Consider the following 17,891-nt stretch of genomic DNA (forward strand, 5'->3'; position numbering starts at 1 on the left):
CTAAACGCCACTGCATTGTAATACGCAGGGCCTATAAATTACCATCAGCTGAACGTACTGCTCGTCTCGTCCCTTATTGTTATAGAAAAAAAACAATTACTACCTACTTGAGTGAACCTACATAAAAATAGTAAGTACTGATGACATTACTCAATGTCAAAATAATTTGTGAGAATACAGATAATTTGCAGGAAACGCGTAGCATCAGTACTGTACTGATGCTACGCGTTTCCTGCCTATTATCCTACAGTACTACAGTAAGTAAGTATATATTTATTTGGAACAAACACTACAAATACAGGAAAACATTTACAAAATATAATAACAAACTAAATGAAAAACATATCTAAATAATCTATGTATATAAAAATGAATTGCTGTTCGTTAGTCTCGCTAATACTCGAGAACGGCTGGACCGATTTCCCAAATTTAGGTCTTGAATTATTTGTCGAAGTCCAGAGAAGGTTTAAAAGGTGAATAAATAGGAAAATGCTGCTAAATTAAATAAAAACAACAAATTTGTTTCTCCTTTGATGTGTCCATACATAATTTCTATGAGAGAATATATTGACGCACGGTTTGACAGTTCTGCTGTGAAACAATTTCATTACGACAGCAGGGTGCATATTTTACGAAGTAATTGTTGGTGTTATGATATATTATTGACAAATTCATATAAAAACATTAATTTATTTATTATATACAGAACAACGGGTCAGCTAGTTACGAATATAATATAACTGCCTAATCTACTTAAAACTAACATACATTAACAATCAAGCAAAAAAAAACTAAAGTAAGGCTTATTCTATATCAACATAATAAGGTGGTGTTTGCAGTGTTTTGTGCCAAAAAGGTTTGCTACTCAGCATATTAGTTATAACGCAACACCGATTTTCAGTAGCTTCCTCCAAGATGGCGGCCGTTTCGATTACAGCCACAAGTGCTTGGACTATTCAATATAACAAGTATTTTGAAATAATAATACTCAAAAACATAAGGTAAAAATAATATTGTTGTAGATGGCTTGTATCTGACAATTATTACTTGGATATATTATATTGATTATCTATACAAATAAATAGTAATCTAGTGTCTCTTTGTAATATTGATGAATATATACACATACACCAAAATAACATTTTTCACTATTTTTGTCTGTCTATCGGTCTGTCTGTCAATCTGTTTCTTGCGGCTAATGTCTGAAATGGCTGGACCGATTTTGACGGGACTTTTATTGGCAGCTAGCTGATGTAATAAAGAGTAACTTAGGCTACTCTTATTTTAGAAAAATAAAGTAATGTTGGAATGTCCAAGAAACGGTCTTACTCAAAAAATAATTTATATGGCAAGACAACGGCCGGGTCAGCTAGTCTAATTAATATATAAACTTCTCGTGTCGCGGTGTTTGTTACCAAACTCCTCCGAAACGGCTGTACTGATTTGTATGTAATTTTGTGTGCATATCGGGTAGGTCTGAGAATCGGCCAACATCTATTTTATAGTCCAGTAATAGAACAGTATATTAACTTCATACGCCGGATCGACGCACCAACACAAACATACGATTTAATATAATACACATAATTTATAGAGAAAATCAAACAATTTATAATTTAACTTTTTTTTATTAATCGTTGTCGAACCTTTATTCTTCCTGTATATCTCTCATCCATATTGTTATAGACGAGTTCTGGAGTTCGGGGTCTGTCCAAATATCGCTGCAAAACATTATCTTTTAGGGATGTTTTTGTAATGGCCGTCAGAGTTGTGTCAACCCACGCTTCGTAATATGGTTTTGTATCTGTGGTAATGCACTGTGGCGCCCATTTTGCGACTTCCGTTGTCACACAACAAGAACTTTTTCTATCAGGCGAAACCTCTTTTCTGTTGCGTCGGATTTTTGTGTTGCTTTTAACTTTTTCTTTGACAGTCGTCTCAATTTCCGGTGGTTTTAAAATGCTTGGTTTCAATTCTTTTTCTTTTTGTTTAAGCGGCGTTTGACTTGGTATGTTTATTTGAATCGGTGTCACCTCTCTGTTATCTGTGAATGTAACCGCTTTATAGACTTTGCTGTTGTCATTTTTGGCAGTGATTGTTGTTATTACCGGTTTACGGTTCGGTTTCGCCGATTTTTCCTTAGCGACGATATCGTGATTTATATTCGTAATATGTGTTTTTATTTCCTGTATGTCTTCTCCAGCTTCATGGCAAGCTTTTTTCAAGCGATCTGTGAATTTTTTTATTTTGTTTAGCTAACGACGCTTACAATAATAACTACTTATATGATAATTAGCTAGTAGAATTATGAATTTTTATGCATGAACAGCCGTATTTTATTGAAAATAAAAAGAGATCTAGAGATCCCTACTGAATATTTTTTTAAATAGGAAAGTATCGTTGCCAATTTTGATTTGACAACACCAACATCTAAGATTAAGGATTGGTCTCCGCTGTGCTCCAACTAGATACCGCAGACGTAGATGCAAAGTGCGGCAATTAATATTACGCCCAAGTACTCGCGTACGATGTACTCGAGCCAGTCTCGAACAATGTGTGACTGCGTTGATGTGTCACATGTTCTGTTAAACTTTGCTTATAATTGAAACTAAAATGCCGGGTTTCGAAAATAAAACTAGAAATAGTACTACAAGAAATAAGAAAGACACTGGGATCACATACCACCAGTAAGTATTTTTTATTTTATTAATTTCATTGTAAAATAACACGAGTCGTATGTTAAAAATTTTGAAAGACGCCATTGAATTTCAAGATGTCACGCACACGAGCATCTAATAGTTATCGTAATAAATAAGCAATTGTTCTTAGGTACTGCGGTATCTAGTTGGAGCGCAGCGGAGACCAAACCTCGATCTAAGCTCTACGGTTATTACGTATAGACACGGACTAGTAAAAAAATTAGGACTCCGTGTCACCTTATATAACAGTGAGGCACCATAACAAGCCGGTAAACGTATAAATACATAGCTCCACGCATACACTTACACTAATACAAGCCGATCGGCCGCCATTATGAGATTTGCCATCGTTTGTGACAGATCAGTTTGCGTCGCAATAAAATATTTTAAAAATTCCGTCGTGCGTTATGCAAAAGTGTAAAGACAATACTATAAAAGCATTTGTGGACATATGATTATTAAAGGGAGAAAAAATTGTGTAAGTGGTATTCCCCGTAACCGCACACACACTAGCATAAAGGTGCTTCACTTGCTAATATCACGGCGCGGAGTCCTTCTATTTTTTACTAGTCCGTGCGTATAAATAGATTTATTCACCTACCGTAATCATTTGAAGATGCCTCGCTTAAGTAATTTTTATTTCGTATTGTATACTTTTCCCTCAAAATTTTCCTCTCCTTGGCGTCTCGCAATCGGGTCTTTACTATATCATTTTTTATATTCAACAAATCTTTATTTCTAACTTTAATTGGGTCACCATTGTCTTTTACAAAAGGATCTCTAGAAATTATTTCTGTTACACCAATACAGTCTCCTTCATTCAGTATACCATTTTTAATTTTTTTCTCGACTTCACTACGCCTGGAAGATTTCCTCTCCATTTAAAATCTGAACCGCAAATTCACTGGAAATTTTTCTATCGAACCAAATTTGTTGTGTCTCGTATATAATATATTCGACTTTGACAGCTGCAAACTCTAGTTGGCTATTAATTTGAAATATATGTACAGAAGTTTACGGCCAAAAAGACTCTATGGGCGTGAAGATATATCTATAAGATTACATTATCAGAGACAGTGGGTCAGCTTCTCTTGTTATTTCACACTATGGCCTATCGCAGGCGACAGTCTATCCGTGACGCACTTTTTAGTCTGAGATAATAAAACATATAGAATTATATACAGTACTACGACGACACACTAAAAGTCTAACACACAAACTTTAGTCTGTCATCTGCACTTGCTGATCTGATTAATAATCGTTCTGATAGAGTAGGATGAACCCAAAATTCTCTATTTCTTCTTTTTTATATCTCAAGTACGAAATAATACCTACACCGCAATCTCTGTACTTCCATTGCGTGTAACCCTACAGTTCTACCGACAAAATGAGCTAAAGCTTACATCGTGTGCATTGAGTCTGTGAATTATCTGCCCAAGACATTTTGCGCGCAATGCAGATTTTTTGTGTACCGCGGACTCGATAGCACAAAAAGTGTATCATCTGCGATAGGCCTAAATGTAAAAACAAAACTTATTTCAATGATTCAAAACTCTGTTTTAACTGTGACAAAAGTCTGCTCTCCTCTCCGAGCCGGCTTGTGTGTACGGACACTTATTATAAACCCTTGTGCCTCTGAGCAAGTTCGAAACGTTGAAGTGTTTGACTGGAAAAAACAAATCACTTGGTCTGTACTGTCTTTGTCTATTAACGTTTGACATTTTGTCTCTTGCGAGACTTTTATCAAATCCTCCGTCAAATAAAAAAAATCTAAATTAAAAATCCAAAAACATGTTGTAAAAATTTCATAAATATTCATAAAAAAAATGGTCCAAAAATCAGCTCTGGTTAAGTCAAAGTCATCGGGAATAGCTTCAACGGCTAAAGAGAAACCAAAAAAGATAACAAAAAGTGATGTTCAATTCCAGCCTAAGGAAATGAAGAAACGGGGAGTATATGTTGAGAAGAAAGAAAGAGAGATGCCGGCTAACGGTGAGAAAAATAATCCGCTTTGATTAACTAAATATAATTTCAAAGCGGAGAGGAGATGTATTTTAATAATCAATCAGATTTCGTTATCTCCACATCTCTCTGTTTCGGTGAAAATGGAACAAGAGGAGATGTCTCATTTATCTATAGAATTTTGCGCCACGTCGAGCGATTAAGCGGCGCGGCAGAGCGGCGATGCGTATAGGATAGGCTTCGCCTGCGCGCCCCTTATCTAAACATTTTCCGCTGTCCCTTCGTAGACATCACTCACAGCTCCCATCCCCGCTATGCACAGCTCACATCTCCTCTCCGCTTTGGTGGAAATAACCTTACAGCCTCTCGCCTTATCTCCTCTCGTCTCCGCTGTGGATACCGGACCTTAGAAGCCATGTTTAATCAAGTCTTTTCATATTTGCCCTTTACTGCAGAAAACATAGATCGCAATTATATGATCTGCCCCTAGCTTGTGCCCCTATCCAAAAAAATTAAAATAAAGTAATAATTTCCTCTCTCTACGACATTAAGTGCTAAATATCTTAATTTTACAGAGCCAAATGAAGAGCAGCCGAAAAGAAAACCCCCACCACGACCTAAGCCAGGACAGAAGAGATTCTTATCATCTGTGCTTAACATCCTATCACAATCCACAACAGGTACCCAATATCCTGATGTTGAGGAGCTACCTAAATCATTGTCAAAATCCATAAGTAAAGTTAAGAGAATTACCAAAGAATACGAAGAAATAGATGAACAATTTATGATGGACATAAAAGAAAACGATGCTGAACAGAAGAAGAGCAAACCTAAATATAAATCGAGAATATTGAATTCCGTCGTGAGCACGCATGATAACTTTATAATTCTACAATCAAGAAAGGACCTTACACATACACCATCAAATTATTCAGAAAAAGGAAAAGATCTTTCGCGACCGGAGTTAGTAAATCCAATCCGAGAACTTCTTGAAAATAATATCTATAGCGGTGTAGCTGAAGGCTTAGCCAAAGAAATATTGGAAGCACATTCATCTAAAAAGATAATCAAAATTCAAGATGAACCAAATACATTAGTCTCTGAAGTTCCATATGAAGATGATAAGTTTCTTTACGATATTTTCAAAGATTTACTTGAGACAACATATGATGTTTATAATGTGGAAACAAAGTTGGATACTAAAGTGAAAAAGCCAGAAACTGCAATGGAAATAGACGAATTTGTTGCAAAACGATTAAATTTTAAAGATGATATTGAATCAAAGACTCCCGAAAACGAACATTTAAACTTTTGCGTTAGAGATAAAATATTGAAACACACCAATAGTGAGGATCAGATGAAACAAGTCAAAAATGTAAGAAAGCCACAAATAAAAAAGTTAAAATTTGGATCATTCATGCAACAGAAACTGAATATTATTGGTAATACAACGGCGAACACAGTTAATAGAAAGCCGTTATCGAAGAAAGCTAGGAAACGAGACCTGTTAAACATATTTAAGGAAGAATTGAAAATGGATTACAATACTTACGAAGAACCCAAGAACTTATATCAAGCATTACGTGAAATGGCGCTTTATAAACGTAAATGCAGACAGAAAAGGCAGATACATTTCGATTCGGATGATAAGAGGTTCAGCAATGAGTGTTTATTGACAACTCGTAAAATTTTCCAGGTAACGAAATCAAGGAAAATGAACAACAAGAAAAAAAATGATAAAATCAAAACTAAGGATTATCCAGAAATTCACAATCCGCAAATAAGGGCTTCGATTAAAAAGTTGGATAGATTTGAATCTAATCATTCGTTAGAAGTGTATGGTCTTGATTATGAGTGCACAAAAGGAGAGTTGTGCAGGAAAACATTCACGCCATTTTCAGCTGCCTCCAGTGAACTAGAATTAGATGCTTTTACCACTATGGGAAACTCTGACAGTTATTTTAGCATTCGAGGGAGTTTTTAGTATTATACCTATGCATTAGGACAAACACTTAAAGACGTACTACCAACGTAATAATTGCAATACCTATTACTTATTTATTGTTTTTTATTACTTCTCCCTTATAGCATTGTCATTTGTACCTTTCAGAAGTTGGAAAATAAGGCTACAATACAGACATTATAGGTTGAGGAAGAATTTGCTTCGAATTTCACATGAAAACACAAGACAATTTTTTTAAAGTTTATTTACATTTAATAACAGTACATAATATGTACCATTTTCTAGTATGATATACTTATCTATTGCCGGATAATGTTGTAATCTTGTAGTTTCCATTACTGCAGAAAATGAAGGCTCAGAAGTACCAGAGTACTTAGAAAATTACGATAAGTAGTTTTGGCAGTCTTCTCTTTATGTTAACTTGACACTGCCTAAATAATTCTGAAGATACCGAGACATGTGGAGATCTGAATGTTCAACGTCAGTAATGTATGACGGAAGCAATAACAACTTTGGCTAAGGATTCCTTCCAATTTCTCTTAACTTCTTGCTTTGATTTCGTCAGATATTGGCAGTAGAGCCTGTCGATGATTCTGCACCAATACCACACAGTATAATGCGAATTAACCCGTGTTTTGCCACAAGCTGTGAACTCTGAGTGACCTATGTCCACAACCTTGTCGTACGTGATCCACTGTTTACACATTACTGCTTCACGACAAAAATAGGCGCCGTTGGTACCCATAATCTAGCCGGCATCCTGTGCAAAGGAGCCTCGGACATTAGTGACATTATTTTAATGTTATGACAAATAGTTAGTCTAGCGCAGAGCGAAATATCTGCGTATGGGGTAGGTACTGTCGCAAACACAAATATTATACTTTGATAAATATTTAATGTTAAAGTGTTAAGTACTTATGTACAAAGTTAATTACGTGTCAGAGTCGTCAAAAAAATTCTCATCAATATAACGTTTGTGTGTGTATTTAACAGACCAACTCAAACATAACAATGTCAACTCCTGTCATCTCCAGTCTGGCGCACCCCAGTATCAGGTCGACCCATTTGACCGCGTGCAACGTAGAGCAGCTCGAATTGTCGGGACCCAGTGCTCTGTGAACGGCTGGATCACTTGGCGTTGCGTAGAGATGTCGCTTCATTGTGTGTCTTCTACCGCATTTATCACGGGGAGTGTCCCGAAGAGCTGTTTAACCTGATTCCTGCCGCCGAATTCCACCTTCGCACGACACGCCACAAGTTAGGATATCATCCCCTCCATCTAGATGTGTGGCGGTTCTCCACAGTGCGGTTTTCAACGAGCTTTCTTCCGCGTATAACAAAGCTGTGGAATGAGCTTCCTTATGCGGTGTTTCCGCGACGATACGACGTGGGTACCTTAAAAAAAACGCATACTCCTTCCAAGGCCGGCATCGCTCCTGTGACTCCTCTGGTGTTGCAAGAGATTGTGGGCGGCGGTGATCACTTAACACCAGGTGACCCGTACGCTCGTTTGTCCTCCGATTCCATAAAAAAAAACAAAACAATAAATAACAAAGAAAATAACAGCAAATAACAATACAATTCAGAACGTGACTGTACACTGGAAGTGCTCGGGGTGCCGTATCGGTACGGGGGCGGAATACGAATGGCGATCCAATCTGCACTATGCAAGCTCAAGCCTTCATCCCGCTAGCCCCTCGCAGATACCTTACTTTTGACTTCTGCGCTAGACTTACGTGCCCCAACTTATACTCGAGTTTTATGCATATGCCAATGTTGACTCGAGTCCAGAACTCTACTATGGAAATTCCAGGAATAACTTAAAACAACATGTATGTTTAATAATATATTGACACAATCTTATTAAATCAAACATTAATAAATTTAATGAAAAAAACAAGAAATGGTAACAGCATATTGACAAATAAAAAGACTTTGAAACAAAAAGTTGCACGTTCAGACTTGTATTATTTGGCGCAACTCATTATACTTAACTGTTACAGAATAATCACTTCGCCACACTTAACAATTACACAATATATAAGGTGGACGTCTCTTACAATATTCTTAGATCACACACTGTACATCTTCATGCAGTAATACAGCTGGTGCTTCAATCTACAGACAGACTGTGGCTGAAAGTCACTTTAACGACTGCTGCAGGCATTCCTACCATTACTGAGTGTCCATCTTCCTCTTCTATCACATCAATCTCTAGGATACAACACATAGACGGTCTCCATTCATCAATTTCTTCTTTCATATCATATTTCTTAACAGGTGTAGAATTTAACAGGTCTAACTCATTGTTTGTATAAGGGTTATAATAGATCTGTAAAATTCCAAAAGTAGATCCTACAAATAGAATGTTAGAATATGTCCTTATTACTGATATATCTTTGAATGGCACTTTTGGCACCGAGTGCTCCATCATGTCCATGACGTAGTTGTTTCCCCATTCCATTTGTTCCAACAAATTGTATTTGTGAAATTCATGAAGCACATTTGACTGTGATGACAGAGTGCATTGCAGTTCAGCACTATTATTAATAATAGAATAAATGTCTCCAGCATATGTTATTACATTTATATGCTCAGTAAATCCAAAAGACATAAAATTCAAAGGGCAGTAAAAATATAGTTCAGTTTTAGGTTTATCACCATCAAGGCTGAATACATATATTTCATTAACCATTGTCATATAGTACAATTTTTTATCATTTAAAATGAAGTAAGAAACATTTCCGAATAGGGCAAGAGTGTTCCGATCTGGACTATTATCACTTCTCTTTCTATAAACACATAAGTGGTGACTAGGCACCAACAAAATAATATAGTCCTCACTTTCTTTGTATCTCAAGATGCCTCTACCATTCACAGGTGTATGATTTGAGTGTTCCAAGCTGCATATATCATAGTAATCAATACAAGCGTTAGTAAGAACAGCTACAATACCATCTTTAAGGACTTGGATATAATGTACTTCCGTTGAATGAGGTAATTGAAGTTTGGAAATATTCTCATGCGCGTACTGCAACCTAGACCAGAGAGATAAGGAATGGTATAATTTCTCCCAAGTGATATTTTGCTTTGCTGTGTATTTTGCGTGCATATAATCGTTCGGGAAATCAGATTTACAATATCTGAGCCAAAACGTTTCATGTTCGAATATAAAGTCAACATTCTGTTTCCACGTTGAGCAAACTTCCCTACATAAAGCAAGCTGTTTCGGTCGCAAGAAGCTGAAAATCAATTGTGTAACTTCGGTTGGAATATTATTAAAATATTGCATATTTTCAGTAGGTAAAAACTAATAATCTATGTACAATAAACTGCCTCCTGGGCTCCTAAGAGTCCTAAGCCGGTGAGCACAAATTACAGTTTACAATGCAAATTATTAGCTTAACTACTAACTACCTACTTAATACAGAACACTTTACTCTAACGAGCAGCTACATACGCCGTACAAATTACAATCAAATCAAATCAACATGGTCAATAACTTATCACTTATGACACTTGACAGCTACAATTATGCGATGGCTACAGAACAGCTGACAGACTTTGAGCTGACAGCAGTAACTTGCAGACGATTGCAGTCAAAGAGAATTTAAGCACTACATTCAGTTGCAGTGTTCTCGAAGCCGGGTCTGCTGTGCCGTGTACATATTAGGTCTACTGTGGCCCTGTTTTGTGTTTTCGTGTTTGTAAACACAATAAAATGTTGTATAAACTGATTAAAGGCTTAACAGTTTTGTTAAATAAAACAGCTTAACATATACCTAGACTGATTTCCAATTACAGCACTAGAGTGCATTATGCTCAACGTTGAGTGTTCCAACTACAGAAACGCTTCGCAAAATCGAGCACTCTCAAAACTACAGCTTTCGCGTGATTCGTACAATAGATACCAACTCAATGGCATTGGTCCAAATTTTATTTACTATCGGTAGTAATATAGTTAATTGTTAAAAAAAAATGAAAGCTTTCGTTTAGAAATTGTAAAACTTAATTCAGACTGTGTTAAAAAAATGTAAGTATGTATAAAGGTACAAATTTACCGAAAAATGATTTAAATATTCTTCGTTTATTGTATTTTGGTTTGAGCTGATGGTCTTGTTACCAATGCTCTAAATAAATAAAACTAAAATTAATGAAGGAACGTAGTGTTTAAATTTTCTTTGGTACAAACATTGACTATTTAATTTTATATACCACATTTAAAATGTGAATACAATTTCATTTTAGAATTCTAAAGTATACACAAATTTATTGAACAGAAATATACTTTTGTCAATATTGCAATGGCTTGATCGAATCATTTAATGAAGCAGACATCATAAAATATGTTTTCATGGAAATGAACATATTTATCAAAATGAAGAAGACAACACCTTATTTTCTTATTACATTACAACTCTATGCATATTTTTTTCAACACTGAACTCTAACACACGCACTCTGCTGCTGCATTTTAAAACTAATTCATGTTCCAATAAAACATCAGCACAAATCGGCATTGTGCAGCACTGATCGCATAATGGTCTGTAATTGGAAAACTTTTACAGCGAGAAATGGATAACATCACCCGCGTTCGCCTGCGGGGAGGGAAATCATAATATGCTAGCGTTCACTAAATGAAGTCGTATCTATCATTCGTAGCTAGCAATAAATATAATTGATTTGTTTGTGATGGAGTGGAATTCAAATTCAAATATTTTTATTCAAAATAGGATGTGACATCACTTATTGAAAGTCAAAACTACCACCCATTCCAAAATAAATTCCTCACACCTATGAAGAACGGCCGCAACAAACTCAGCGGGCTTATTTTTTCATCGAAAAAATATTGTTTACAAAGTAATATTGTACAATTAAACTTATTATTTAATAGCCTGAGGGCGGTCACTCCATTCCCAATCTGTGATATCATTAAGAAAGTCATTTATGATATAGTAACCTTTACCACACAAACGTTTTTTAACAATTCTTTTGAATAACTTAATACTTTTTTTCAACATTTTCTGGGATCTTGATGAAGAAGCATATACATCGCCCCACAAAAGACTTACTAAGTCCACTTAGCCGAGTAGTAGGCATTATAAGTTTATGTCTGTTCCTGGCGTTAACAGTTTCAAAAAAAATCACTTATGTGCCTATGAACAATAGTCAAGATGTTAATTTCTTTGAATTTTGCAAAAATTGGTAAGCACCGGTGTATTATAAGCATTAGCGATGTGTCATCAGCAAACAACACAATATGATATTTAGCCTTTGCAATAAAAGGGAGATAATTTGTATTAAAAAAGAATAGAAAAGGTCCTAAATAGAGCCATGTAGAACCCCCATTTTAACTACTGATCCAGAGGACCGCTTTCCATTGACATCCACCTTTAGTAGTCTACAATTTAAAAAGGATGTCATTAAGTCCGATGCTTTATTTCTAATATCGTAATGGTGAAGTTTTCTGACTAATGTTTCATGTGTTCAACACAAACGAATGCCTTGGATAACGGCATCCACTTTTTAAAAAATTTCTTCGCCCAGAAAAAAACGCATCCAAGAAAAAAAAAAATATTTTGGATGAATTTGATCTGTGTGCAGTCCGAAATAAAATACTTGAAATGTATACAGTCAGAAAGGAGGTACCGACTTTGGGGAAACTCATAGCAGAGTTAAGAATTGATATAAATTATCGTTGAGGTCGCACTACATTATGGAAAATTATACCTACCTACGAGAAAATCACAAAATACGCCAAGCACATCGCGATACTCTTCCCAGGCTTCAAATATATTATACAGGTATTAAGTCAAAACCATCGGCATCGGTAGTTGAACGACCCCGGAAAACATAAGTACATATTAGTAGACGTAAGTAAATATCCACTTCGACACTACTGTATATATTGTATGCTTATAAAAAGGTAAAAAACTTTACCTTATAGGTATAAGGTCATCGGTGCATCTTATAAAAATAGCTCAGTTTTTGATCTATCATATAAAGTGGTATATTATCGTAATTTTAAATTATTATTATTTAACCTACATTAATTGCAGATGTATGTATGTGTTGGAAGACCACGATATAGTCAACATTGTTCATTTTATACTTCAAAAAGTAGGAATTATTTAGATAGGTAGATAGGAGAGGTAGTTCGTTACACACGAGGTTAAATATAACGCGAGCTAGACTTACTTACGTCATGTGCTCTTAGGCATATATTAACAATATCAAACAACTTTTCTGCGGTGGGCTCTTGCTCTAAGTACGAAGTTGGTACACAACCGCTTAACCTACTTTAGATATATTTATAAACGTATTCTTATTATGTAGATATTTTTATTAATTAATTGATAAGTGCTCACGAAATCAAATGGAACTAAAGAAGTTTTTATTTGAAATGTGTATTATTTATTAAAAAAAAATAAACAGAAATGTTAAGAGTAGGTATCACATATTGTAGGAGACCTATTCAAAATCCGTAGAGACCAGAGAGCATAATATAATTTTCGAGGACTTTAATATTACCAAGTCGGTGTTTTATTAAAATATATACATAGGTATTTTTAAATTTAAACTACAGACATAGTTTAAACACATCGAACTGTCACGGCAACTTGACCTACCAGCTTTATTATTTAAAAAAACTTAACAAAGGCTCAAATGCTCATCGTGCGGAGCCAATAAACCAAGAAGAAAAAAATAAGAAGTCAACAGTTTACCAACTTTTTAAATTGGTGTTAAAATTTTGATCTTAATTTTTGCGTTGTTTATTGTACGCTTTTTATTTGATTGATTATGATAGCAAGTAACTAGAATTAACTATTACAAAATGTCTGGGTTTAAAGCACTTCGTGATGTAAGCAATGACTTAAGGAGTGATTTAAGACTACTTGCTACAAGATTATTCAGAGCCTCTGTTCCCATAAGTTTTGAAGATTCTTGTGTAAAGAAAATTAAAGACATTTCACTTCTCACATCAAAATTGCGACTGGTAAATGCGAAAGTCCATGCAGGTATTTATATAATTAAAATTATTTGTTCAATGTATTACCTCTACTCAGTTATTATGTGCAAATGAAACCTTTTTTTTTATCTTAGCACCGATCACTACCGAAAAAACTTTGAAAACACAGACTCAAAGTTTGGTAGTCTTATGTAAACTAACGTGACTTTGGCTAAATAGTGTTATGTCTTCCACAGTAGGGAGCATAGAATGAAAATTCTCTTTATGTATTTACAGTTGTTAACTTACTAAAATAATAACAAGTAATCTTATTGAACATCCTTTAAATAAATCATACAATGTATAATAATATATATTCTGCACAAGTGTAGCATAGGCCAGGCAGATGTTGAGTAACAAATTCTTTGATTAAATTGTTACAGCGTACAAAAGTATAGAGCATACATATCTAATATATAAAATTCTTGTGTCATGGTGTTAAGCTTTGAACTCCTCTGAAATTGCTTTACCGATTCTCATGAAATTTTGAGTGCATATTGGGTAGGTCTGAGAATCGGACAACATCTATTTTTCATCCCCCTAAATGTTAAGGTGGTCCACATGAAACATTCTTTTTTTGATTTTTTTTTTAAATTTGTTAGATTATGAGTCAGCATTAAATAATACATACACCTTCAATTTTTCACCCATCTACGATCAACAGTTACTTTTGTATCGCGATTTTAATATCGGCAATACAATGTTTGCTGGGACAGCTAATATATAGATCTACCACTCTTCTTGACAGTATTAAATTAAGTGTTTGTAACAATTTTAATCTAGTATTTTATCTGTTAGGACTTTTAATTGGCTTAGCACTATTAGACTCATTTAAATTTATTGTTAGCTGTTGGTCTTCTTATACGATATAATAAATAAATACACATTGTATATTAATATATCATATATACATCCGAGTCATCAGAAACAAACATTCATATTCAACATTTATATGTTGAATCCGAGTCATGTATGTTTAAGTAAGTATATTGTATTAAATATATCATTGCTTTTACCCATAGTACAAGCTATGCCTTATATAAGTTTGGGGCAAGATAATTTGTGTATAAGTGTGTCAATAATAATATTATTATTATTATATACATTGTATGGTATTGGTATTAACTGGAAAGCCAAGTGCAGGCAGCTCTTTTGGCCAACAGATCAATCTAATCATCCAACACCAAAATGCCGTCAGTTCATGGAGCAGTTCCACATAGCAATAATTTTTACTGCACAAATGATTTTGTAATGTATTATAAGGCTCCTTTGCACAGGACGCTGGCTAGATTATGGATACCACAACGGCGACAATTTCTGCCATAAAGAAAAGTCTGAAGTAGCTAGTAAAATTACTGGTAAAGACCCATGTCCGCAAGCCAAATATTGGTCTATACCAAAAAATAATCTATACTAATATTATAAAGCTGCAGTGTTTGTTTGTTTGTTTGAACGTGCTAATCTCTGGTACTACTGGTCCGATTTGAATGATTCTTTCAGTGTTGGGTAGTCCATTTATCGATGAAGGCTATAATAGGCTATGTTTTTTTTTCAAAATTAGGGATCCGTAATAAAATTGCTATTTTGTAACACAAGGTGTAAAATCGAAAACCTATTTTTGCGTGCGCTGCAAAAACTATTGACAATAGAACAAAATGATGTACAGGCTATAATATAGGCAATATTTTATTACTTATAAAACTATCGCGTGAATTATACTTTATATGGCAAAACAACGTTTGCTGGGTCAGCTAGTAATAAATAAAATTACTAACAACACAGCGCACAATGGAGAGGAGCGTCCTTAATATAAGAAAAACCCATAAAAAATAAATGAAACTATTCTTAACATGTGCTGGCACTAAAATCACCATAACTTTATTTATTATATTACTAGTAAAATATCTTAGAAAATAAAGCTTTTATTATTATTAATACAATATGTTATATGGGATGTTACTGTAATAGAATTGCAGAGATTGCCATGCACATGGGTTTGAAGCTTTTTGATCATTTTCAAGACACTTCACAAAAGCTAGATGTCAATTGTATGTTAAAATCCTCTGTTTGGCAGTCTGCTGTCAATGCCTAGTATCCAGTGGGAGGCTTCTTTGCACAGGCTGCCGGCTAGATTATTGGTACGACAATGGCAATTTTGTGAAGCAGTAATGTGTAAGCATTAATCTGTTTCTATTTTAAGGGTGCCATAGCTACTGTAAATACTGGGCAAATGAGACTTAATATCTGGACACATCACCTCGAGTATTTCTCCAGATGATGTGCACACTTGTAGTGCCACTCAGAATTAATGGGTTTTTCAAGAATCCTGAGTGGCACTGCATTGTAATGGGAAGTGCGTATCAATTACCATCAGATGAACATCCTGCTCGTCTTGTAACTTACTGTCACAAAAAAATAAGCCTTTATAAATTTGGCATATAGGCCTGCCCATTCAAACTAATTACATTAATCCAATTGAATAAAGAAATGTTGAATTTCATCGTAATTTCAGAGACACCAGAGATCAGAAGCCTGGCTAAGGATGAGTTCTCAACAATGAATAATTATACAGACACGGTTGTGTGGAAGCTGATTGAACAGCAATCGGTTAAGGTCCTTCTTCAGTCTCATTCAGTAAAGTTATTGGTGACAACCCCTGACTCACAGCTGCATCCACAGCTTGTAGAAAGGAAAGAGTAAGTTAACTCATCAGTTGAAGTAAAATAGGCAGCTGTAGATAATGCCGATAGAAGTAAAAGTTACCTCTTAGTATTAAAGTTTTATACTGTTTAAAAACAAGCAAATTATTAATTTAATTTATTTTCAATAATATATCGCAAATAATACAACACGAATTGAAAACACGTGCACGTGCACCGAGCCTCATAAATACGGCCGCATTTCAAAACACGTGGAGTAGCACGTGCGCCGGGTCCTATAAATACAGCCGCACGGTCGACACTCGAGTCAGTCGTGCTCGGGCTGTCGTACGGTACGGACCTCTCTGGGACGTCGTAACGCTGCCCGTTGAATAAACGAAAGTAATAAAATACTTACTCGTGTAGTTTTCTTTGGAAGAACCAATGAGTGATCTTCAGCAATTGTGATGTCAACAGTAATGACGTCACACCTTTTAAAAACAATACAGAGGTTCTTTCTTCGTTATATATTAATAAAAAAAAACACTATTTCAACAATGCACAGTATATACACATTGAACATTTCACTAAATCCATTCAATTTTGCTTATAAAATATACACAGCTAATGTTGCACAATATGTCAGCTGTGTAGCTACAGATATACTGCTATAAGCATTTCGATGACGAGAACTCACCAGGTTTCATCCATCCAAAAAGTGTCTAACTATATGTGTTTAAATATATATTTATCATGTCATTTATTTAGACTTAACCAAGTCGGTGACGCGAACCTATAGAATGTTCCCCCATCATATTATGTGCCCAACGCGGTTAAAAAAGTATTCGCTTCAAAAAGTCTTTAAAGCAAGAAATAACGGACAAAATGAAAGCCTATAATACAAGAATTTCGCACCATCCAAATGTACTTGCAAGGCACTTCCTGAGTGTTACCATAACAAGAAGGTTAAAAAGGAAAAACCCACAGGATCTTCTACTGTAGATTGATTTTAATGAAGCGGACTTGTCGTATCTCACAAGCTCGATATATATAAATTCATGACCTATTGATGAATGTCGTCCTAGACAGATTGCAATATATTATTTATATAAAAAAAAAATAGGTTGGATTTACAGTAGGTATTTCTTCAAAAGTGTATTCACTGAAACATCTGTGCATATTACCCTTTATTCTGTGAATATGCTTATACTTAAGCGTACCTACATAATTATTTAGTTTTAAATAATTTGATAAAAATTTCAGAAAAATTATCAAACAGGCAATCGAGTACAGTCAAAAAGAGATAAAACTGGATGAACTTAACAAGATACTAAATCAGAAAGAGATGGAGCTAGTGGCGGTAAGACAAGAGTGGGACAAGACTATTGTACGACTTAGGGATAGCAAAAATGTGCCACGAAGCGAAGAGAGGTCTATGGGACCCCTTTATAAGTAAGTTTACTTATAAGATTTACTGAAATGTATACCGGATGTAATTGTTAAGTGTATATAGACGATTATTTCGTTAACTACTAACTATTTTAATAATAATGATTTCTTTATTTAAGGCTAGAAGGCCCATAAAATAAATACCTTATAGTCTAACATACATATGATAT

The 17,891-nt window shown here is 34.9% G+C and overlaps 3 protein-coding genes across 3 annotated transcripts; 2 read left to right on the plus strand and 1 right to left on the minus strand.

Moving 5' to 3' along the window:
• Positions 1-1,590: 1,590 nt before the first annotated feature.
• LOC126973855 (uncharacterized) lies at positions 1,591-3,673 on the minus strand. Its single transcript, XM_050821206.1, has 2 exons — positions 3,301-3,673; positions 1,591-2,230 (listed from the first exon to the last, which is right to left on the minus strand). Exons 1-2 carry the CDS (start codon positions 3,578-3,580, stop codon positions 1,617-1,619), a joined length of 894 nt encoding a protein of 297 aa, XP_050677163.1. The 5' UTR covers positions 3,581-3,673; the 3' UTR covers positions 1,591-1,616.
• A 1,005-nt stretch (positions 3,674-4,678) lies between these two features.
• On the plus strand, positions 4,679-6,734 carry LOC126973863 (uncharacterized). The gene is made up of 2 exons (XM_050821218.1): positions 4,679-4,691; positions 5,237-6,734. The coding sequence occupies exons 1-2, from the start codon at positions 4,679-4,681 to the stop codon at positions 6,643-6,645; spliced, it is 1,422 nt and encodes a 473-aa protein (XP_050677175.1). The 3' UTR covers positions 6,646-6,734.
• A 6,588-nt stretch (positions 6,735-13,322) lies between these two features.
• Positions 13,323-16,333, plus strand: LOC126973873 (uncharacterized). Its single transcript, XM_050821230.1, has 2 exons — positions 13,323-13,643; positions 16,146-16,333. The coding sequence occupies exons 1-2, from the start codon at positions 13,460-13,462 to the stop codon at positions 16,331-16,333; spliced, it is 372 nt and encodes a 123-aa protein (XP_050677187.1). The 5' UTR covers positions 13,323-13,459.
• The last annotated feature ends 1,558 nt before the right edge of the window (positions 16,334-17,891 follow it).

Source organism: Leptidea sinapis, chromosome 2, assembly GCF_905404315.1.
Source record: "Leptidea sinapis chromosome 2, ilLepSina1.1, whole genome shotgun sequence".
Taxonomy (NCBI): Eukaryota; Metazoa; Arthropoda; class Insecta; order Lepidoptera; family Pieridae; genus Leptidea; species Leptidea sinapis.